This window comes from Bos taurus, chromosome 7, assembly GCF_002263795.3.
Source record: "Bos taurus isolate L1 Dominette 01449 registration number 42190680 breed Hereford chromosome 7, ARS-UCD2.0, whole genome shotgun sequence".
Classification (NCBI taxonomy): domain Eukaryota; kingdom Metazoa; phylum Chordata; class Mammalia; order Artiodactyla; family Bovidae; genus Bos; species Bos taurus.
This window is the reverse complement of record NC_037334.1, coordinates 69057625-69081755: the sequence shown is the minus strand read 5'-3', so window position 1 is coordinate 69081755 and position 24131 is coordinate 69057625. Positions and strand designations below refer to the sequence as shown.

Here is a 24131-nt window from a genome sequence, read left to right as displayed (position 1 = left end):
CAACCAGTCAACCCTAAAGGAAATCGCTCCTGAATATTCATTGGAAGGACTAATGCTGAAGCTGAAGCTCCAATACTTTGGCCACCCAATGCAAAGAGCTGACTTTTTAAAGACCCTGATGCTGGGAAAGAATGAAGGCAGGAGGCGAAGGGGATGACAGAGGATGAGATGGTTGGATGGCATCACTGGCTCAATGCACATGAGTTTGAGCAAGCTCCAGGAGACAGTGAAGGACAGGGAACCCTGGCGAGCTGCAGTCCACGAGGTCGCAAAGAGTCAGACACGGCTAAGCGACTGAACAACAACAACCCTATGTTCTTCCATCATGAAAATGCTTCCCTTTTCCACCTGAATTCCTTCAATACTTTGTCAAGTCCCTACTTCTCTTCCCACTTGGATCCCATTGCCCAGGTGTCATGGTTGCCCATGTATAAGTGGTTCTTCTCTAGTGGGAATTTAGAAAACTATCTTAACATGGATATCCACATCCTGAGCCCAGTGGTTTTAAAAGAATGTTCCATGAGAGAATCATTAGTGTTGCAGAGAAAGGAGTGTCTAAGGTCACAGCCATCTGGGAGACGTGGTGTTAATCCAGGCTAATTATGTTCTACTAGACTCCTCCGACCACTGCCCATCTTCAAGAGGGGAGAGAGCATGACACATTCCCCAAATTTATTTGACCATGCAATCTTCTTTTCATTGGATCTAGCCCATTGACGCTAGATCAAATATACCAGCCCTAAAGATGAGAACCCTTGGAGGTGATATCACATGGCTGAGAAAGATTTTGAGTCTGTGAAGTTGTCAGGTCCCTCAAAGTACACCAGTAGGAAATGACCTAGTATGGGGATAGCAGAGCTGGAAGGAACCTCGGGTTATTTTGTCAACCTTGAAGACAAGGAAACTGAGGCCCTGAGAAATTCAAGGGTAGCCCAGACTGCAGCAATGAGGGGGGTCACTAATGAATTCTCTAGGACTCATCTCAGTGGTTGGCCTTTAGGAAATCTGTGAACATTCAGTTCAGTTCAGTTCAGTTGCTCAGTCGTGTCCGACTCAAGGAAACCTGGTGCTGTGTAAATCTGGGAGCTGTGATGCTCCCAGCACCAGTGTTGGTCTTAAACACATCTTTCTAGTGATCTTCTAGGACCAACCTTTCTGATGAGTGCAAGAAGTCCCCAGGTGCCTTCAGCCTGAGAACTTCCCTTACACTAGGCTGGACCTCTCCTTATAGCTGGTTTTGCTCCATTTTACATGGCATCTGGTCCCATCACTTCATGGGAAATAGATGGGGAAACAGTGGAAACAGTGTCAGACTTTATTTTGGGGGGCTCCAAAATCACTGCAGAGGGTGACTGCAGCCATGAAATTAAAAGACGCTTACTCCTTGGAAGGAAAGTTATGACCAACCTAGATAGCATATTCAAAGGCAGAGACATTACTTTGCCAACAAAGCTCCGTCTAGTCAAGGCTATGGTTTTTCCAGTGGTCATGTATGGATGTGACAGTTGGACTGTGAAGAAGGCTGAGTGCCGAAGAATTGATGCTTTTGAACTGTGGTGTTGGAGAAGACTCTTGGGAGTCCCTTGGACTGCAAGGAGATTCAACTAGTCCATCCTAAAGGAGATCAGTCCTGGGTGTTCGTTGGAGGGACTGATGCTAAAGCTGAAACTCCAATACTTTGGCCACCTCATGCGAAGAGTTGACTCATTGGAAAAGACGCTGATGCTGGGAGGGATTGGGGGCAGGAGGAGAAGCAGACGACAGAGGATGAGATGGCTGGATGGCATCAGTGACTCAATGGACATGAGTTTGGGTGGACTCCGGGAGTTGGTGATGGACAGGGAGGTCTGGCATGCTGTGATTCATGGGGTCGCAGAGTCAGACACAACTGAGCGACTGAACCGAACTGCACTTATCCAAAGCCCCCCAAAGTCCAGTAATCAAACTCCTAAGTCCAGTCTTGAGGTCCAGCCCGAATGATTGATTTAGTATAGTGTAACAACAAAAGCCGAGCCTTTAGAACAGGGTTCAAATTCTAGCTGTCACTTATAACCATGTGAAAATAAATATGCTGCATAGTCTCTCTGTCAAAGGTGGAATTTAGCACAGTGACTGTGGTTGATTCAAAGGAATGGATGAATGGAATTTAGCATGATGCCCACACACATCAGGCCTTATTACATATTAGTTTCATGCTTCCTCTTAGAACTAGGGATGTATTGATAAATGATATATATGAGATAGGATAGAAAGCCCAGACATAAACCCATGTACTCATGGTAAACTCTTTTACAATAAAGGAGGCAAGAATATATAATGGAGAAAAAGACAATCTCTTCAATAAGTAGTGCTGAAAAACTGGACAGCTACAGGTAAAACAGTAAACTTAGAACATTCCCTAACAACATATACAAACAAACTCAAAATGGACTAAGGACCTAAATGTAAGACTGATAAAACTGCTAGAGGAAAGCATAGGCAGAACACTCTTTGACATAAATCAGAGCAATATTTTTTTAAATTCCTTTCCTAAAGCAAAAGTAAACAAATGAGACCTAGTTAAATTTAAAAGCTTTTGCACAGCAAAGAAAACTGTTGACAAAATGAAAAGACAACCTACTGCGTGGGAGAAGATATTTGCAAATGATATAACTAACAAGGGGTTAACATTCAATGTATATAAACAGTTCTTATGATTCTACATCAACAAAATAAATTACCTGATTCAGAAAATGGGCAGAAGAACTATATAGACATTTTCTCAAAGAGGACACGCAGATGGCCAACAGGCACATAAAAGGATGCTCAATATTGACAATAATCAGGGAAATGCAAATCAAACCTACAGTGGGATATCACCTCACACTTGCCAGGATGGTTATCAACAAAAAGAATACAGACAACCTGTCAGCAAGGATGTGAAAAGAAAGGAACCCTCTTACACTTTTGGTAGGAACATATATTGGTGCTGCCGCTGCTGCTAAGTCGCTTCAGTCGTGTCTGACTCTGTGCGACCCCATAGACAGCAGCCCACCAGGCTCCCCCGTCCCTGGGATTCTCCAGGCAAGAACACTGGAGTGGGTTGCCATTTCCTTCTCCGATGCATGAAAGTGAAAAGTGAAAGTGAAGTCGCTCAGTCGTGTCTGACTCTTAGCGACCCCATGGACTGCAGCCTACCAGGCTCCTCCATCCATGAGATTTTCCAGGCAAGAGTACTGGAGTGGGGTGCCATTGGTGCAGCCACTATGAAAAACAACATGCAGGTTACTTAAACTAAAAATATGCTTACCATATGATCCACCAATCCACTCCTGGGCATATATCCAGAAAAGACAAAAATTCGAATTCAAAAAGATACAGGCACCCCAAGGTTCATAACAGCACTACTTATAATAGCAAGACATGAAAGGAATGTAAATGTTCATTAACAGATGAAAGGTGTGTGTGTGTGTGTGTACACATAATATTCCACAATGGAATATTACTCAACCATTAAAAGAAAAAAACAATGCAATATGCAGCAACAAGGATGGATCAAATTATTATCATACTAAGTCAGACAAATTATCATATGATATCACTTATAAGTGAAATCTAAAAAATGATACAAATGAACTTATTTACAAAACAGAAATAGACTTACAGACACAGAAAGCAAACTTACGGTTATCAAAGAGGAAAGGTAGGAAGGGATAAATTAGGAGTTTGGGATTAACAGATAAACACTACTACTAATATATATATAAAACTTAAAAATAACAAAGACCTACTGTATAGCACAGAGAACTATATTCAATATCTTAAAATAATCTATAATGGAAAAGTTTCTGAAAAAGAGTAGATATATATATAACTGAATCACTTTGCTGTATATCTGAAACTAACACAACATTGTAAATCAACCACACTCCAATTAAAAAAAAAAAAACACCCAAAACCCCAAACAAACAAAAACAACAAACAAAAAACAGCACTAAGAATCTAGGCTGCAGAATTATACTGTGAGACTATGAAAGCTCTAGGCTCAGGAAACATCTCCAATATCAAGCCCAGAGTAAGTCAATTTATAAAGATATAATTCCCCCTGTAAGAAAGCAAAACAAGCCATTAGTTTAGGGCGCAGCATCTTTATATTCTTTATGTTCCTCCATTCTCTCTCGGGTTGTCTCCTTAGTTACCAATTTTCCCGTGGTCTTCCACAGATTAACTAGGACTAGAATATGAACCAGAATCAAGACAAGACACTCATTTCACGAGTTTGGAAGCAGTTTTAATGGAGATGGAAATGTTTATCAACTCAACACAGGTACCCCAAAATACAAAGCAAAATATCATCTTCAGCTGCATAGCAAATATGATTTAAGAATTTAACATCATTATTTGATCACAAGCGTAAATATAAGTCACCATAAATAAATGTAAATTCATTGTACAAAAATCCCCGACAACTCTTAATACAAATATGGTACATTTGACAGTTTGTGAAACAGAATTTTTTTAAACCTTTTAAAACCTAAGATTTTATTTTTCTTGGTTCTTAGATACACAAAAAATCAAAAGAGGGGCAGTAACACCAGGAAGGAAAGAATATTAAACCCGTTCTGTATTTGTGAATCAATGCTGCTGGTGAGCCAGGGAAATGAAACATCTCTCCTAAAGGTGAAGACCTCAATTTACTGAGATAAAATCTCTTGAGGACAATGGGATTCTACCCAGAGGGTCAAAGTCAGGGCTATGATAGGATGGGAGGGGCAGGTTGTTGAAATATCAATCTCATCAAATGGGTGATCCAAATCTCAACAAAGCAATAGTCAAGGATTTAGAATGATCTCCAGGACTTAACAGAGAGTCAAGTAGCTGAGAAAGTGAGCAAGCTACTGTACCCAGACAGGCCTGAAGACTCAGAAGACTCTGGAGCTTAGAAGTTTTTGCAGGTTTTGAAGGTGAGTTTTACCATATAGTTCTCCCATGTGGTGTAACCCCTCACTTGCCTTTGGGACACACGTATGATCTTCAAGAAGGAAAAAATAAGAGAGAGAGAGAAATACTTTTCCTATGAGAATAGGATCTGACAGCTTGTACCCTGACTCACTTTCCTTCCCTACAGTTATTTTCTTTCATGGCTCAGAGGGAGCTCAAAGCCCAAGGTTAGCAGTGCAGGGGTCCTCTGCAGCAGTGGTCCTCAGACTCTGATATGTAACAGAACAATCCAGCTTGTGGCAAGTGCAGATTTCTCAATTCTGCTCCCAGAGATGCAGGATTGGTGGGTTTGAGGTAGGCCCAGGAATCTGCATCAAACGTGCTAATCTCAGAAGTCCTGATGGAGGTGGCCTTTGGATCACACTTGGCGAGCCCCACCTCTGTCCTCCTTGGTGAAGTGGATAACACAAACCTCCCGCTATGGACACTTCTTTGCTCTTGCCTGGGGATGAAATGGGTCATCTGGATAATGGAAACAATTTCTATTCATCTGCCCTGAGTGAGGCAATCATTATTGGTTTATTTTCTCTCTTTTCCTTCCTGGGCCAGGGAAAAAATACCAAATTGTCTCATTTTATATGTTCTTATGATCTCAGGCTCACAGATTCCCTTTGATGATAAGGTGCTCTGTAAGCACATTCATTTCCCAAAGGCTTCTGTCCTTCTGAACAGCTTCCCCATGCTCAGTAAGAGATTCTGCAAGGAATTTTGATTCATTCTGGGAAATGGAAGTAGGCTTGGTTGGATGGCATCGCTGACTCAATAGACATGAGTTTGAGCAAACTCTGGGAGATGATGAAGAACAGGGAAGCCCAGCGTGCTGCAGTCCATGGGGTCGCAAATAGTCAGACATGACTGAGCAACTGAACAACAATGTCCCTGTGAGATATGACCCATATCTCAAAATCTAAGTTAAGGAACATCAAAGAACAGAAGCCAAAGGTCAAATGTCTCCAGAATCTTTCAGCTTCTAGGACAATAAAAGTCCTGATTCATTAGAACAGGGTTCCTCTTTGGGTGTATTTTAGTATTAAAAGAGGCTTCCCAGGTGGTGCTAGTGGTTAAGAATCTGCCTGCCCATGAGGGAGATGCAAGAGACGTGGGTTTGATCCCTGGGTTGGTTGGTATTAAAAGCTCATTGACAAGTATTATTTACACTCCTTACCTCCTTGACCCCAAGGTGTTTCTGGATTCTGTTAAAATAACCCTTTAATATTTTCTTTCTTGTGAGGGTTTTTCTTGATGAGAGATTCTGTGCCAAGAAGTGGCCCCTAATTTGGTTGCTGGCTAATGCTGTGGGCAGTGCATGTCTGGCCAGTAGTACAGTGCTCACTCTCTGGGGGACTTGGTGCTAAGTATTTGTTCAATAAATAAAGGACCCTCTCACCATCAAGCCGATGCAGTGTTCTAACAGCTTTCTGTTTTGGACTATGGAATTCCTGGCTGTGTTCATAAATACTGCTTCTACACAGCAGGCCTGACCATCTTCCTACTCCATTTCCACTCACCCATTCCAGCTGTGAATGCATTTCTGAGTTCTCCCTAGGAGTGCCCTGAGAGGGGAGTCAGGATGTGGTTTTAAGAGTCCATGGAAGGCCAAAGGCAACATCTCAACACCATCTACCATGGTACTGATACCAGGAAGCTCGTCGCCCATTCACCATGGCTCTCAGTGCTTGGTCCAGGAGTACACTTCGTGGTTGAATCCCTGGCATCTGGAGCAGGACAAGATGACACCATGGGAAGTGGGGGGAGGGAGCCAAAGGAGGCGAAGATGCTAGGAAGTGGAAGCATGCCTGTCAAGCCAGGCTGACATCTTGGGGCATGGCCACACTCTTTTCTCCATCTCTAAGACTTCAGTCCTGGGGTTGCATGTGGGCACTGGGCAGGAGGTCACAATCGGGGAGGAGGTTCTGTGTAGCAACCATGGATGTGGGGACCATGAGATGGAGAAAGGGTGAAACTAGGGCTCTTAACATAGCTGAGGGGAAAAAGAGAAAAAAGCAAGTACTGCCCTGTTTCTGTTCTTCTTTTTTTTCATTTACACTATGGAAACACCACCATGGAGATGTCACGGGAGAGCATGCAGAGGCCCAGCCCTCGGGAGGTGCACATGTGTTTGGGGAGGTTCTTGTTTGCTTCCAGGTTCATCTCACGCATTGTCCAGTCGGACCCTGTTGCAGGCTGGCCGTGGCTTTCTCTCTCCTGCTTCTTCTCCTCCAGCTCGAGGGTTTGCAGGACCTTCTGCCTAGCAGGTGGTAGCCAGGGACTGGTGGATGGGCGGCTGGAAGCAGCGCACATGCTCCACGGTGGAACTGTCCGTCTCCACGGACTTCATGTACTTGTTCAGGATGGCAAAAACCTCATTGTTCAAGATCTGGTATTTCCTGATCCTGTCTGCCATCTTCTTCAGGGGCTGGAGAAGGACAAGGGCATGTAGGTTAGGAGTGGAAGGAGGGGATAGAGAGATCAAGAGCAGCAGAAGAATACAGTTGAGGGTGGGTTCCAGAGTCCTGACGCTTCAATGGTAATGCCACTCTCTTGCTTAAAGGCCTCCTATGGGAGCCCAGAGCTTGACAATGAAATGTGAACTTAACCATAAAACCCTTTACATGAGTTTCAAAACTTACCACAAAGCTGCAGTAATCAAAATAGTGTGAAGACAGACATATGGACCAATGGATTAGACAGCCCAGAAATAAAGACTTGCATATACGGTCAAGTGATTTTTGACAAGGGTGCCTGCAACATTTAATGGAGAAAGAATGGTCTTTTCCATAAATGGTGCTGGGAAGACTGGCACACAGAAGAAAGAATTTGGATTCTTATTTTATACCATACACAAAACATAAGCTCAAAATGGATTAAAGACCTAAACATAAGAGCAAAAACTATACAACCTTTAGAAGAAAACATAGACAAAAAGCTTTATAACACTGAGCCTGGCAATGACTTCTTGGAATATGGCACCAACGCACAGGTAACAAATAATAAATTGGAATTCATCAAAACTAAAAAAGTATTTGCATCAAAGGACACTATCAGCAGAGTGAAAAGGTGATTCAAAGAATGAAAGAAAACATTTTCAAATCTTGTATCTGATTAGGGATTAATACCCAGAATACAGAAAGGACTTGTGCAATTAAATAACAGCAAAAAACCAAGCAAACAAACAAAGAAAAAAAACAACCAGCCCAATTAAAAAGTGAGCAAAACACTTGGGTAGACATTTCTCCAAAGAAGGATAAACAAACAGCCAATAAGCACACAAAAAGATGGTAATATCACTAATCATTAAGGAAATGTGAATCAAAACCACAATGAGATACCACTTCATACACATTACGGTGGCTAGTTCCAAAAATATACAGAAAATAACAAGTGCTGGGAGGATATAAAGAAACTGGAACTCTTATATATTGCTGGCGAGAAAGTAAAATGGTGTTGTGCCTGTGGAAAACATTATGGGGGTCCTCAAAAATTGACGATAGAATTACCACATGATCCAGCAATTCCAATTTTAGGTATATACCACAAAGCAATGAAAGCAGGGTCTGAAACAGTTATCTGTACACTCACGACACAGCAGCATTATTCACAACAGCCAAAATGTGAGAGCAACTCAAGTGTCCATCAACTGACCAATGGATAAAAAAAATGTCATGTACACATACAATGGAATACTATTCAGCCTTTAAAGGAAGATGATTCTGACACATGCTATTAATACAACATGGTACACCCTGAACACCTTATTCTGAGTCCAAGAATTCAACTTATATGAAGTACCTAGAGCAGTCAAATTCATAGAGAAAGAAAGTGAAGAGTTACCAGAAGCTGGAGGGAGGCAGAATGGCGAGTTAGTGTTAACCAAGCACAGAGTTTCATTTGGGGAAGACAAAAAGTTCTGGAGATGGAGTGTAATAAATAATAAATTGGAATCTATCAAAATTAAAAGTGCATTTGCATCAAAGGACACTATCAACAGAGTGAAAAGGCGACTCAAGGAATGAAAGAAAACACTTTCGAATCATGTATCTGATCAGGGACTAATACCCAGAACACAGAAAGAACTCCTGCAATTAAATAACAGCAAGAAAAAAAAAATGGGATGGTTGTACAAGGTGAGTGAATTTAATGCAGTAAACAGTTCAAAATGATTAAACTCTACTGAACTGAACACTTAAAAATAGTTAAAATAGAACAATTTTATGTTATGTATATTCTACTTCATGAAGATTGTCACCTTTATGAAGTGGAACCTGCCTTTTTTCCCTCTCGGCTGGTCCTGGAGACCCACCAGGACCATCTTCCAGCCATCCATCCTCACGCCTCTGTGCCTTTACTCTAGCCAGTCCCTTTGTCTAGAACATCTCCCCGATTCTGCACCCCATTTTCTGCCTGTCTATTTGCAGTTGGTCATTCAGGACTTTGCCCAAGCATCACCTCTATGGGGAGCCTTCTGAGGCCTCTCCCCAGCCCCTCAGCCTGGTTTAGCTGGCCCTTCCTCATGCTCCCACGGCAGCCCCGCTCATCCCACCACAGTGCTCATCCCATCCCCATGCCTGCACAACAGTGTCTGTGCAGATGATGAAAGGGCATGAGCAGACTCTGACTGGCACAGGGAAGGTGTGTTTCAGCTCTGGAGGCTGGCCCTGCCCTGCGGGGTGACCTGATTCATCCCAGTGACTTACAAGCCAGTGACTCATGGCTTCCTATGAGAAGGTCGCCAGCTGCTGAGTGTCTCCGCACCTACCTGCGGTGTAGGGAGTTGGCCTCCACAAGGAGCTCACTCTCCTTGGCAGATGAAAGCCTGCTTGTCAGGCCTGGCCCCCTCTCCCAAGCCCCAGCCACGAGCTGCTTACCACATTCTTAATGATTTCATCTTTCCCGTCTTGCCTCTGAACTTTGAGCAGGTGGTAACAGAAGTCGAACAGGTCGAAGCGACGCTGCTGGCCCAGCAGGACGATGATGGAGCAGCCAGCCCAGTTCAAGCCATCTCCGAAACACTGCCTGGGAGCAGGAGAGGAAGCAGCTGGAGTGAGAGGTGGGGGGGAGTGGGGGGAGGAGCCCTCATCTTGGACCATCTCTGGGCCAATTCTCTTAATCTGTAAAATGGGTACAAGGGAAGTTACGAGTATGGATTCATTTGTTCCCAGGACTGAGGTTACAATATAAGCCCTTCTAACCACAGAGGTGTCAGTCTGTCACCCCACTAATGTAAGAAAAATCAGCTTTGAAGAAGACAAATTTGCAAGAAAAAAAAATCCAACCAGCCTTTGAGATTTATTCAACCAATCAGAATTCTGATGAGATGCTGTCTTGGTTCTGGACAAGAATCAGAGGAAACCTGTGAGGTGAAGGGTCGTTTTGAACCAGACCAACTGGCCAGTGTAGGCTGAGAGGACAGGGATGGAGGGGCATGGTGGGGCCATGAGCAGATGCTGCTGGTGTTGGGGGCTGCCAGTCCTCTCGGGTCTGGTAAAACTAAGCCTGCACAACCTCAACTCTCAACAGCAATGCAGGCGATTTGGGAGGCTGTGGGGCATCTCTCGGCTGAATCTCTCGTCCTTCATCAGCAGCTGAATCTCACTGGAAATGTTCCCAGCTTCCTCACTGCTGTCGCTGAAAGTGCAGCCACTCTGGAAAACAGCCTTCCCATCCCACTCCTCCAGGGGGATCTCTGTGGCCCCCATGCACCTTTCAGAGACAGGCCTGGTCTGCTCTCCTCAACTCTGCTCTGCTGTGTAGCTGGGCAAGTGACGGGAGAATGGGGCTCTGCTTCTGTTTTTTCTGAGGACAGGACTGGGCCCTTCTCAAAGGCTCCCCTCCCTGTTTTTCAGGAGCAGAGGCCTCATGAGCAAGGTGGGGCCCCACTGCTGCTGGTGGAGCCTTTCTCTGTTCTATGAGCCTTGGGGTTCTGTGTGGGAGATGGCAATGTGCAATGAGGTCTTGATGCCGAGCCCTTGCCTGGGCTCCGTCCTGCCCCTTCTGTTGGCCCACCTTCCAGTCTTGGGAAGACAGAACCTTAGAGGTCTGAGGCCTTGATATGCACACTCCATCTCTGCCTCAAACAACCTGGAGCTTTTCCTGGGAGGTCTCCTTTTCCCCTCTAAGAGCTGCATCCTAAGCAATGTTCCAGCTCAGTTGTAGTCTGTGAATTAAATTCCAATAATCCTCTTGTCCAATACTTTGTCCAACTGATGCAAAGAACTGACTCATTGGAAAAGATCCTGATGCTGGGAAAGATTGAAGGCAGGAGGAGATGGGGACGACAGAGGATGAGATGGTTGGATGGCATCACCGACTCGATGGACATGAGTTTGAGCAGCTTCCGGGAGCTGGTGAAGGACAGGGAGGCCTGGGTGCTGCAGTCCGTGAGGTCACAGAGTCAGACTGAACTGAATCCTCTTGTCTCTCCTTGTGGGAATCTGTTGTCCTTCCTGTCCTTGCTGCCCGGTGGCCTCATTCAATCCACCTTATGTCTATACTCTCATCTCCTCTAGGCTCTGTGAATCCCACACACCAGGAACCGTCTCTGCTTTCACTGGGCATGGGATTACATGCAGCACCTAGCACTCTGACCAACATAAACCATGTCGTTGGACCATCCCACCCCTGCCCTCCTTTCTGACTGAGCTCTGGCTGTATGATGGCTCTTAGGAGGACGAACAGGTTGGGGGGTGACCCCACCTTTCTGGGGCGACTTACTCAGCTGTGAATTCATTAGTCCCCACGGGAATGCAGTAGACGAACTGCATGGCACTCCAGAGCCGGTGGAATTCCACGCACTCGTCCACGTGCATGACGCCGTTGGTGGGTGGCGGGCCCCGCCAGACAGGGTCCTGCAGGTAGCTCCGGATGCGGGTCAGGATGACCTCGAACATGGACAGTCCACAGCATAGTCGCTCCTTGGTCAGCAGGTCACCCTCCCGAGCGATGGCGATTTGCTGGGAAGAGGAGAGTACACGAACCTTCCCGTCACATCTCAGACCCCATTTTCCACCCCTAACCCAAGACTCCCAAACTCTGAAGCTGGCTGCATCTGTAATTTGTTCACCAGAACTGATGTCTTGCCCAGAGCAGGCAAGATAATTTATAAACCTTAGTTCAACTGCAGGGAAGTCTTCGGGTAAGTAAAATCTAGGAGCCATCGATAGAGGAACAGTTTAAAAATTTTTAAATCTACCTATGTGATACAGGTAGATCTACAAAGAGTCAGGTAAGGTGGTCTGTGGTGTTAGAGAAGACTCTTGCGAGTCCCTTGGACTGCAAGGAGATCAACTGTCAATCCTAAAGGAAATCAATCCTGAATACTCATTAGAAGGACTGATCCTGAAGCTGACCTCCAATACTTTGGCCACCTGATGAGAAAAACTGACTCCTTAGAAAAGACCCTGATTCTGGGAAAGATTAAAGCAGGAGGAGAAGGGGATGACAGAGGATGAGATGGTTGGATGGCATCACCAACTTGATGGACATGAGTTTGAGCAAGCTCTGGGAGTTGGTGATGGTCAGGGAAGCCTGGTGTGCTGCAGTCCATGGGGTCACAAAGAGATGGACATGACTGAGCGATTGAACTGAACTGAACAGAGAGTCAGACGTGACTGAGTGACTGAACAACAGCAACCTACCTAAATGCTAGGGAGCCTTTGAAAAGACTTAGATGATACCACTACTAATATTATTGTTACCACTGAACTATTACTACCACTAGTGAACACGCACTGTGTGTGTAATACACCAGGCCCTGTTCTATGCATTTGCTAAGTACTGACTTTGTTTACTCTTCACATAAACCCCATGCAGTAGATGTTATTATTATCCCCATTTTATTGAAGAAGAATCTGAGGTTCAGAGAGGCAGTGAGTGAGTGGAAAAGCTGGGATTTGAATCCCAGTAGTCTAGATATGCGAATTAAATTGTTAAGTGAATAGAGCAAGTTGCAGAAAAGGGCATACACTAGAATCCTATTAAAACACATCAATAACACAATCCCACAGACAGACACACAGAACTCTGTGTGTGGGGGTTGTGTGAAAGTGTAAAACATTCTAGAAGGATTATTGTCAGTTGTGAAAACAGATGGGCTTGGAGAAGTAGGTGGGGTATTCACTTTTTACCACAAATACTCTGTACAGTTTAATGTGCTACAATGAGCATATGCACTCTTAAAAATTTACCACTGATTTTACAGAATAATTTCCTTCATTTAGAAGTCCTCTCATCACTGTCAACAATTTCTATTAAGAATTTAAACTGGCTTATCATCTGGCTTCTAGTTATTGCATCTCTAATAATCAGCAGGCTAGACTAGCACATCAAAACACATTACCATCTGTAGGAAGAAAAAATATCTGGGAGTAGAGATCACAAAACCAAATGCAAAGATAATATATAGTAACATCTAAGGTCAACGTAAGATCTCCAGATCTAGGGACAAAGCTAAAGAGGGCTGGCTTCTGAGACTGAGAGGTCCCCAGGGCACTCGTGGGATCAGCTCCCCAGAGAGTTCAGAGTGGCTGGGGGGAGCCCGTCTGATTACTCCCGGTACAGCTCCCACCCTCTACCCCAGAGAAAGAGGGCAGCCTCAATTAAACTAATCCATCAAGGGAAATAAGTCAGGAAACACCAATGCTGGAGCCCGTCAGGAATGTGGGTCAGGAGTATAGTTGTCATGACAACTACAAACTGAAAAGTCTCAGACAACACTGTGAATTGGGGAAGAAGGATTTGACAACCTGTGTTTCAAACAGGAACTCCTATTTGAAACACAGGTTGTCAAATCCTTCTTCCCCAATTCACAGGCTCTCCCTGATTCACAAATACTCATCTTGGTTCCGGGGCAGAGAAAGAACACTCCAGAGCAGACAGCTGCCACAGTTCACCAGAAATACCTCTTTTAAAAAACCCTGACCCCCCGTGCTTTACTCTGTTCTCACCAGGCAACGCTCTGTGGTGGTGCCTAGACTCTGGCAGGGCTCCCTAATTTAGAAAGAGAGTGCCTGGTACAGTGAAGATGCTCTGTAAGGAAAGAACCCACACTTGTTCTTGAGTCATGGATATTCTCCTTCAGAAAACAACATAGAGAGCTCTGGTTTACCAGGTAAATCTCCTGTGCATTTAGTTAATCTGAATCAGTCCTCAGGGCCTGACAATTGTGGGAGGATCTAAAGAATTAGCAACAGGGCTTATATTGGGTTGGCCAAAATGTTCTTTTGGTTAATGACTATATCGTTCAATGGAGAAGGCAATGACACCCCACTCCAGTACTCTTGCCTGGAAAATCCCATGGACGGAGGAGCCTGGTAGGCTGCAGTCCATGGGGTCTTGAAGAGTCGGACACGACTGAGTGACCTCACTTTGGCTTTTCACTTTCATGCATTGGAGAAGGAAATGGCAACCCACTCCAGTATTCTTGCCTAGAGAATCCCAGGGATGGGGGAGCCTGGTGGACTGCCGTCTATGGGGTCGCACAGAGTCGGACACGACTGAAGTGACTTAGCAGCAGTAGCAGCAGCATGTCGTTCAATACAGTTCTTGGTGAAAATTAAAAATGTGTTTTATTTTTACTTAAAATCGAATGATTTTTTTGGTCAACCCAGTAAATCTGCAGACAGGCTTTGAACTCTTGTGACCCCAAACTACAGCCAATCAAAGGGCCTTGACTGAAATGGTCAGGGGCTTTGTCCCTTTCCTGTAAAAGAGTTTACCTTTACGGGTCCTCCTATGATCTATAAAAGTAAAATCTGGAAAAAAACCTGTAAAAATGTTATTAAAAAAATTGAAAAAAAAAACCTCCCATAAATCCCATCACCCAGAGACAAGCTTTCTTAAGATACTTATGTATGATTTGTATGTATGTATGTATATGATTATGTATAGGTATCTATTTTAACAAAATTTGTATCATACTATCTGCATTGTCTTTTTCTCAAGATATTAGTACTATAAAAAACCATTTCCTTCAATATGTTCAGTAACATGGTTTTTTAATGGCTAAATAAAATAGCCATTGATATACCTCATTTATTTAGTCCTACTCTTTAAAATTTTTTTTAATTTATTTATTTTTAATTGGAGGATAATTGCTTTGCAATACTGTATTGGTTTCTGCCACACATCAACATGAGTCAGCCATAGATATACATATGTCTCCTCCCTCTTGAGCTTCCTTCTAGTCCTACTCTTGTTGGTTATTTTAAATTGTTCACAAGTTTTCAACAATATAAACAGATCATAAGTAATTATTCTTATGTACATGCGTGCTCAGTTGCTCAGTTGTGTCCAACTCTTTGTGACCTCATGGACTGTAGCTCACCAAGCTCCTCTGTCCATGGATTTCTCCAGGCAAGGATCCTGGAGGGGTTGCCATTTCCTTCCCCAGGGGATCTTCCTGACCCAGGGATCAAATCTGTGTTTTTTGCGTCTTCTGCATTGGCAGGGGGATTCTTTACCACTGTGCCACCTGGGAAGCCCCGTTTTCCATACACACACACACACACACACACACACTTATATACATTTTTTGTGCTTATCTCTGATTATTTTCTTAGGCTAAAATCCTAGAACTATTCATAGAATACAAGGAGTCTTAAAAGGCTTTTGCTACCTAGTGACAAAGAAACATACCTAGTCCCAAGAAAAGCTGAGCCGCTGCATCTATCTGTGCCAAGTCTGATACTTCATTATCATGAAGAAAAGGTCTTAGCAAACTTGGGAGATGAATAGCTATACCCCGCTCTCTCACATTTCACTGATTACTGGTAAGGCAGAATGCTTTTTCTTATGCTTGTTTCTTACGTCTGCTGCTTCCTTTATATTTTTTATGTTTTGAGTTTTCTTTCATGACCTTGTTTCTTTTGATACGATTTTTCTTTCTGCTCTGAAAAAGTGCATTATAGATTATTATCACATATACCCCCAATTTGTGACTGTGTTTTTAATGTATACCATGTGTGTATGTGTGTGTTTAACATAAATTTAAGCCATTTCTTTTCAGTCCCACTCAGTGGGGAATTTTCTTCTCTCCCTCTGCCATTCTTTTCTGTTAATAAGGGTATAGAGAAAGCATTTGTGAAATCATGTGGAAATAGATTTCTGTATGGAGTACTTTGATTACATTTAGGATACTTTGGAGAAGATTAATATCCCATGCCCACTCTTTCTGTTTTTTGGGAGCTTTTTACTTATTTTTGTCATAATGATTGTGAAGGCAGCTCAGCTATTTACCCATTTTACAGATGGAAAAACAAAGATCAAAGATATTAAATTCTAGCACTAGATTATACAACAGTTCAGGGATAAAGCTGGGAAGAAGAGTCCTAACTCCCCGACAGAACATTCTTTTCATGATAGCACTAGGCAACACACCAGGTCACCTCAGTTTTTTCTAGAAACAAATACAAGCAAGTAGCACAGTCGAACCCTTCCACCATTAAATATGTACCAGAATTTCCCTATCACTGACCTAGAGGTTTTGTGAGTTCCCTGAACCCTAGCAAGCTTGGAAGTTAATATTTAAAATTTTTTTCTTTTGTCTACAGGAGGACTAAGTTTTGGACTATTCCTTAAGGGCTGGGAGACTTATACAACTGGCATTTCCTTTCTGGCAGAATGTCTAGGCTTTTGTTTGTTAAATATCAGCATTTGACAAATTGAGATTTCCACCAGTCCCAGGGAAATAGCGTTCACCAGAACAGGGAAGGAATTCACATACTTCTAAGTGGAAACACATGCCAAAGCCTGGGTGCGAGAGGCCAGATTCTTGTAGGATGACACCAACCCTGGAGCAGACACATTTATATGTCACTGGCTTGGGGGATTTCTCCCTAAAAGGCAATCTTTAGAGGATCTTCTGTGTTCAGCTCCAGAAAGCCAAAAAAGAAAATGTTCATATTTCACGGTATCTAAATTCTCTCGGTAGTGACTAAAGAACCCAAATGCCACTAAACGTTTAGTCGCTGTTTTTGTAGGAGGTGGGTGGCCCACAGGGGGTCTGGCTCTGTCAGGCTCATCAGCTTGACACCTGGGCAGATGGGGCTCCGCCCTGGGCTCTAACACTTGCCGTGGTTTTTGAGAGAAGAGACTGCCTTTTGCTCTCTGAGGAGGACCAAAGCTTTCTGACTCATGAGCTTTTGTGATGGGAGAGAGGACCTTAGGGATGTAAGTCCAAGAGTGGATCTGAATCCTAAACCTTTGAAATAGTCAGTTTTGTTGAACAAAACAAGCCGTCATGGTATGTCTCACTACAGTGCCCTGTTTTCTCTTCTTCCTGAATACCCCTGCCCCCCACCCCTAAATGCCTGATTCAACTTGAGTCAACTTGAAAGGAGACAATATATGCTTCCTGTTACCTCCCTTTCTCCCGGTGTCTTTTTCCCGACTACCCACACAGTCTGTGAGTTCTCTGAAGGCAGGGGTCCTTTTTCACTCATCTCCATATATAGATACAGGCTTATAAAAATGAGTTTTAACTACAGAATTAGCACCTGAGCTCATTCACCTTTGAAAGTATAAGAACATTACAGATAAACCTGTGTTTGATCTCCCTATCCATCTCTGTCTCTTTCATCTCTCTTCACAAGTTGCCACCATTATGAACTGGACACTTTCATGTCCTAGGAAAAGTTTCACTTTATATGGTTTTTTGGTATGTGTTTAAAAAAATCCACATAGCATCAAACTCCATGACCTGTTGTGCAACTTCCTTTATTCACCTAACCGTGTGTTTATGATCTGTCCACACTGATGTATCTAGATCTGATTTCCCCTTTTCATTATGATTTGGCAGGTATTCATCATTTAAATGATTTTACCCCATTTTATTTAGTCAACATGCTACTGATTGATATTTAGGTTGCTTCCAGTTTTTGCTTTAACAAACAATGCTGTGGTAAACATCGTGTGTTCCTGTATTATTATTATTTTTCCTTCTTTAGCAAAGATAGGGCTTCCCTGGTGGATCAGATGGCAAAGAATCCGCCTGCAATGTGGGAGACCTGGGTTCGATCTCTGGGTTGGGAAGATCCCTGGAGGAGGGTATGGCAACGCATTCCAGTATTCTTGCCTAGAGAATCCCCATGGACAGAGGAGCCTGGTGGGCTACAGTCCGTGGGGTTGCAAAGAGTCAGACACAACTGAGAGACTAAGCACAGCACAGCACCCAAAGGTGAACTGCTGGCTTGCAGGATGGATGGTTTTAATTCTGAGAGATAATAGTAGAATTCTTAATACTTAACAGGGAGTAACAGATACTTGTCTGACTTCCTTCTTTCTTGGCAGGACAGATGATAGAGGGTATAGGCCTGAGAGTCAACAAATCTCATTCCAGACCTGCCCCTGCCACTACCAGGCTGTGTGCTGTGACTTTCTGTTTCTCTCTCTGGGCCTCAGTTTCCCCATCCGTAAGGAGGAGATTGGACCAAATGATCTCTCTCTATCTCTAAAGTTCCTTTCAGTTCTATGAGTCCATGATAGGAGGATCGTACCTGAGGGGTCCCCAACCGCTCTATCAGAGGGACCAGGTGAAGTGGGGCATACTTGGCTTCCAGACGTTTCATCCGGACCTCCAGACGCTCGCCCTCTGCAAAAGGAATGGTAGGCAGAAAATGAGATTCAGGGCACACGGGGGGAAACGGGAAAAGAAGAGCTCTCAGAGGACTTGGTGATGTACTTGCATTCCAGCACTTAGAAGGAGCGTGTAGAGCTGTTTTCCTTAGTTCTGGCAAGTGTGATCAGGACTCACTACAAGGAAATATGTTCTATTATCTTTGTCCAGTGGAATCATCTACCTCATGGGGTGGTGAGTTACTCATCACTTGAAGGATGTAGACTAACCTAGACAGCAACATACTAGGGATGTTCTAGAAGGCCAAGGAACAGGCCTGGAGCATCATTTACAATTCCAGCATTAACAGCTCCCCAAGGCTTTAACCTTATTCTTTTCTGACTGCAGATCTGAGTTTACTGAGATTAAGAGAGCATAAGATTCAAATTCAAATGGCTAGTTTTTAAAATTAATTTATTCTTTAATTAAAGGATAATTGCTTTAGGGAATTTTGTTGTTTTCTGCCAGACACCAACATGAACTAGCCATAGGTATACATATGTCCCCTCCCTCTTGAACCTCTCTCCCATCTCCCTCCCCACCCCACCCTTCTAGGTTGGTACAGAGCCCCTGAGTCACACAGCAAATTCTCATTGGCAATCTATTTTACATATGATAATATAAGTATTTAGCTGCTTTCAGAGGTTTCTTACCTTTGATGTAGACTCTAGGCAAGATGTTTTGGAAGGGTGCAGCATGAAGCAAATCACAGACTTCCTCCTGAGACTGCAAAGAGAGAGAGAGCTTTTATTTTAAACCAGGAAGAATTTTCATCACTAAAGGTTTGAACACTGGAGTCAGTTAGACCTGAGTTCAAACCCTGAGTCCTCTACTTAACTAGCTGCGGCATCTTAAGCACATTGCTTAACCTCTCTGAGCCTATTTATCTGAAAAAGGAGGATGAGAACAGTACCTATTTTAATGAGTAGGATTGAGAGAATGTATAGCCTCACAGCACAGACCCTGGACATACTGAGTGTATAGTACATTTTCATTACAGTCTTACAAGGAAATTGGTGAAGAATTCAAAGTTTGGTGAAGAATTTCAATTTGGTGAAGAATTCAAAGCAGTGGGATCAGATAGGGATGATGGACCCAGATTATGTTCAACTCGTAGGTGGTGAGCTCAGGCTCATGGGCTCAAGGCAGTAGCCAATCCTACTGGGCAGGATGTCTCAGTGTGAAGGCCTGGGTCTGGTGGGTTTTCTCCATCTTGACTCCAGTGGGTGAAAGTAGAGGGATTAGGGCCCAGACAGACAGGTTCTCACGGGGATTCTTTATGCATAAAAGTAAGCTTAAAAGCAAACATATACTATGACGATTAGGGGCAGACGTAGGCTGCAGTCCATGGGGTTGCTAAGAGTCGGACATGACTGAGTGACTTCACTTTCACTTTTCACTTTCATGCACTGGAGAAGGAAATGGCAACCCACTCCAGTGTTCTTGCCTGGAGAATCCCAGGGACAGGGGAGCCTGGTGGGCTGCCATCTATGGGGTCGCACAGAGTCGGACACGACTGAAGCGACTTAGCAGCAGCAGCAGCAGGCCTGGAAAGCGAAGTGAAGTTGCTCAGTCGTGTCTGACTCTTGGCGACCCCATGGAGAGTAAGCCTGCCAGGTTCCTCTGTCCGTGGGATTTTCCAGCAAGGATACAGGAGTGGGTTGCCATTTCCTTCTCCAGGGGCCTGGAAGATATGGTCTACTTACTGTCTGTCCCTATGGGCTTACTGTCTGTCCCAGGGCCAGTTCATGATTACTGGATTTCAGATCAGAGGGTATGGAGGGGACCTAGACAAGCCACCCTCCATGGGCCTTGGTTTCTCTTCTTTAAACTGTGGGGATTTGAATTAGGTAAAATCAGCCTTCATTCAACTCTGATACTCTTGGATTCTAAGCACCTGAGAAAATCAGAATTCTGAGTACCTTTGGCTTTCTTCACTAGGCATGGGTGGAACACAGCCATCCTGGAAATCTAGCAGTCCAACTAGCTGCTCGAGAAAGAAACTCCTAAACTCCCTTCAGTTTTTGAAGTGAGGGTAACAGATGGAGGACAATTGAACTTAGAGGGATCTGCCTGATGTAGGTGTAATTCTCAGTTTCTTAGCCAGAGGGGGAAATTTCCTTCCTTTCTTAATTAATCTGTTCCTTCCTAAACCAGTAAATTAAGCAACTTGGTCTTCCTTGCTATGTCTAAGCTTAGATCCTTTGATTCATTATATAATCTGAAAACCTGGCTATTGATTATTCAGGCTGATTCACTGGGGGCGGGGGCGGGGGGTGCGGGCTGGAAACAATAAAATTGCTAAACCTCTGGCCAGACCAGACCAGAAAAAAAAAAAGAGAGGACACAAATTACCAGTATCAGAAATGAAACAGGGACAGCTTTTAGTTTCATGTATATCTCCCTGTAGTTCTTCTGCATTCAATGTTACTGATTTCTGTTATATCTTTATTATGCCCATCCTTCTGCTTGTTTTGGGTTTGTTTTTCTTTCTCCAGTTTCTTACAGTAGAAGCCTAGACTACTGATTGAACACCTTACTCTTTCTTAACATAACATTCAGGGTCTTCTTTGATACCTCCGATAATCAAGATCTCAGTCCTTCTGGAGGTAGCCCAATCCATTTTAAAACTCTAATGGTTAGAGTTTTAAACCAAAGCAACTTCCCAGTAGTTTCCTTTCAATATCCTTGTTCTTCTCTTTAGAGTATTACTGAATGTGTTTTTCTAGCCTGTATCTTCAGTCACCTTTCCATTTCGTTACTCCTTTCAGGGCCAAGCAGCTTATAGGAGCCTTTTACCTCTCTCTCCATTTCCTAGTCTTCACTTCCCTCCACAGCAAACAAAACTATCATGGCCTGCTGTACCATGTCACGGCAAGGGCTCGAGTAGAGGTTACTGCTCTGTCACCAAGTGCAGTGGACGACTTTCAGTCTTCCTGGTGTGTTAGGCACTGTGACAATGAGTTCTGCTGGGGTCCACTATTTCAATTTCTCTTTTGTAGATTCTCTTACAGGTTTGACTTCTAACCATTCTTTACATGTTGGTTTTCTCCAAGGTCCCCCTTTTCTTCTTGCTTTATTCTATCCAGTTGGTCTAACCTATTCCCAAGTCTATAAGCACTGCCTTTGATCCGTCAACTCTATTTCCTGCCAGATGCCTCTTTGAAGCTCCAGATTTGGATATCTACCTCCTTGTTAGATATTTCCAAAGCTTCATATTTCTAAAGCTGACCTCCTCCCTTTCTTATCTCAGGTTCCTTTGCTCCTAGAATGGCACAATAACCTCATCTGCCATGTCTAAGACCTGGGGCTCATTTTCTCGCTCTTCCTCACCTGCTATGACCAGTAAGTCCTTATATCTTGAATTCTCTCCACATTGACCACAGTACTATGAGCTCCTTAAAGGGAGGAATGTGAGTGTCTCTATTTCTACTTTTTATGTCCAGTGCCCAGTACATAACAGTCTTGCAATAATTATTAAATGAATGCATATTTGTTATATTATATCTCTTAGATGGATAAATGAATTTATTTACCCATGTGGCTATTTTCCAAATATGAGAAACCTATTACATTCATTTATCCAACAAATATTTATTGAGTACCAGACATTGTTCTAGGCTTTGCAGATACGATGCTAAACAAGTTAGAGTAGATCTATGCACTCATGTAAATTCTACTGTAGTTGAGAAAGATAAAAACAAGAAAATAAACCAAAAAGTTTCAGATAGTGGTAAGACACAATAGGGTACTAGGCTAGAGTGACTGGGAGTGGGGAAGGGACTACTTCAGAGAGGAGGCTAGGGAAAACCTTTTTGAGGGGGAGTTATTGAAGTAAAGAATTAAAAAAGAGGGAGCAAGCCATTAGATATGAAGCGCAAAGGCCCTGGGGCAGAAAGTAAACTAGAGCATAGAGACACAAGTAATCAGCACAGTCTGAGTTCCTAATGGTAGGGAAGGATCAGATCATGTGAGGTCTCACAGCATGGGATGAAGCCTGGATTTTATTTCAGGTGCAATGAGAGATAAAATACTCAAGTATTTTAAGCAGAGGGCTGGTATACATACCCCTCCTGCTAAGTTTTTTTTTTTTTCTCTTTTTCTCTGCTAAGTTATATCTTTCTTGCTTTATTTTCTTCCTATAAATGTCTGTGCTCCTTGAAGTGCCTTCTTACTAGAAAAGTTACCCCTTGCATGAACTGTCAATTTTCTGTTTTGTTAAAGTCAATAAAATTGACCTTAGGAGCCACCTTAGGGGATAGAGAAAGGGGAAGAAGGCTCTGGGACCTCTACAACAAGACCAATGCTGTTGCTTTAATTTCACATGATGAGCTTCCATTTCAGTTTCCTTAGGGAAGACAGGAGCGTTCCAGTAGCCCTTCTCTGTACCCTGCCTCAGGTTTGCAACCTGCAGGACCAGAGGTTGTTTGGGAGTGCTTCCTGTTAGCATGCTTCTTGTCTGTTCTCTACCTTGTAATGTCATTTGTTAATGAAGGTGAGGAAAGAGAAGGGTGTGGTTTCCTCACAGAGGTGGGAAAGCATTGTCTGGAAGTTTCCTAAGGATGAACTATTTGGTTATTTGCATGATGAGGTGGCTACATACTCTGCAAGGTGGAAGGTATTTGTTTGGCATTCATGAGCCGAGGCCATCACAGTTGATAAAAATGTCCAGCTCAGAGCACACAGGGCCTGTGTCAGGGATCTGAACAGGCTTCACAGCAGGCACCTATGCTAATACTGACCAACTCTCGTCCAATCTCTATTCTGAAGGATCACATTTGGCTTTCCACTCTACTAGGAAACCATCTGGCCCCTGGCCTATGAAGGCCACCCAGAATGGGTTTCTTCTCAACTCCTCTCCCAACCAGCTCTTTATGCACCAGTGACAGCAGCTTTCTGTTATTTGAATCCACCATTTGCATAGTCATCACTGAATTTCTACCTTCTCTCTGGAATGCCCACTAACCTATCTCCCTGCCCTTTGCTTAGTAAACCCCCCCTCTTCTTTCAGATCTCAATTTAAGCATCGTTCCTTCCAGGGAGACTTCTTGGATCCCTCCAATACCTCTCTGCCCATGGGATTCCTTTGTTATATGTCCTCAAAGAACCAAGCTCTTTTCCTTTCTAGCATTTGAACTCAGTCTGTATTGTACATGTCTATATGTGACTATTTGATTAATATCTACCTCCTTCTACTGGAATGTAACATTCATGAAGGTAGGGACAATGATTATTTTTGACTATACTTTATTACCAGGAACAAGCACAGTGACTAGCAGATAGCAAATGCTTAATATATATGTATGTAGAATAAAAGTTGAAAGTCTGTGGCACATAAGGGAATTTAGACTTAGGACAGAATCTCTCCTATTCTGGGTTTTCTTAACAGGTCTAGACGTTTTCCCTTATCACTATGGGAAGAATTTTTCCTTCAATGTTACTGATTACTCCGTGTGAACACTTCTAAAAAATGCTCCACAGGGCAGGATTTTCAGGAGTTTATTTTCTATTCCTCTTTCTCTTCCTCCCTGTTTTTTCCTAC

General features: G+C 43.4%; 1 protein-coding gene across 4 annotated transcripts in view; it reads right to left on the bottom strand.

Annotated features, from left to right (window-relative positions):
- Window positions 1–4248: 4248 nt before the first annotated feature.
- The window catches only part of CYFIP2 (cytoplasmic FMR1 interacting protein 2), a 134323-nt gene continuing 114440 nt past the window's right edge, over window positions 4249–24131 (bottom strand). For 3 of the 4 annotated variants that reach the window (XM_059888174.1, XM_059888173.1, XM_024994229.2), the window contains 5 exons: window positions 19243–19315; window positions 18471–18565; window positions 11692–11930; window positions 9846–9993; window positions 4249–7396 (listed from right to left, as the gene is read on the bottom strand). In XM_059888174.1, coding sequence (XP_059744157.1) covers window positions 7229–7396; window positions 9846–9993; window positions 11692–11930; window positions 18471–18565; window positions 19243–19315 — 723 coding nt within the window. In that variant the 3' untranslated portion in view covers window positions 4249–7228. The remainder of the gene's footprint in view (window positions 7397–9845; window positions 9994–11691; window positions 11931–18470; window positions 18566–19242; window positions 19316–24131) is intronic. The other variant, NM_001205850.1, reaches the window with a different exon arrangement.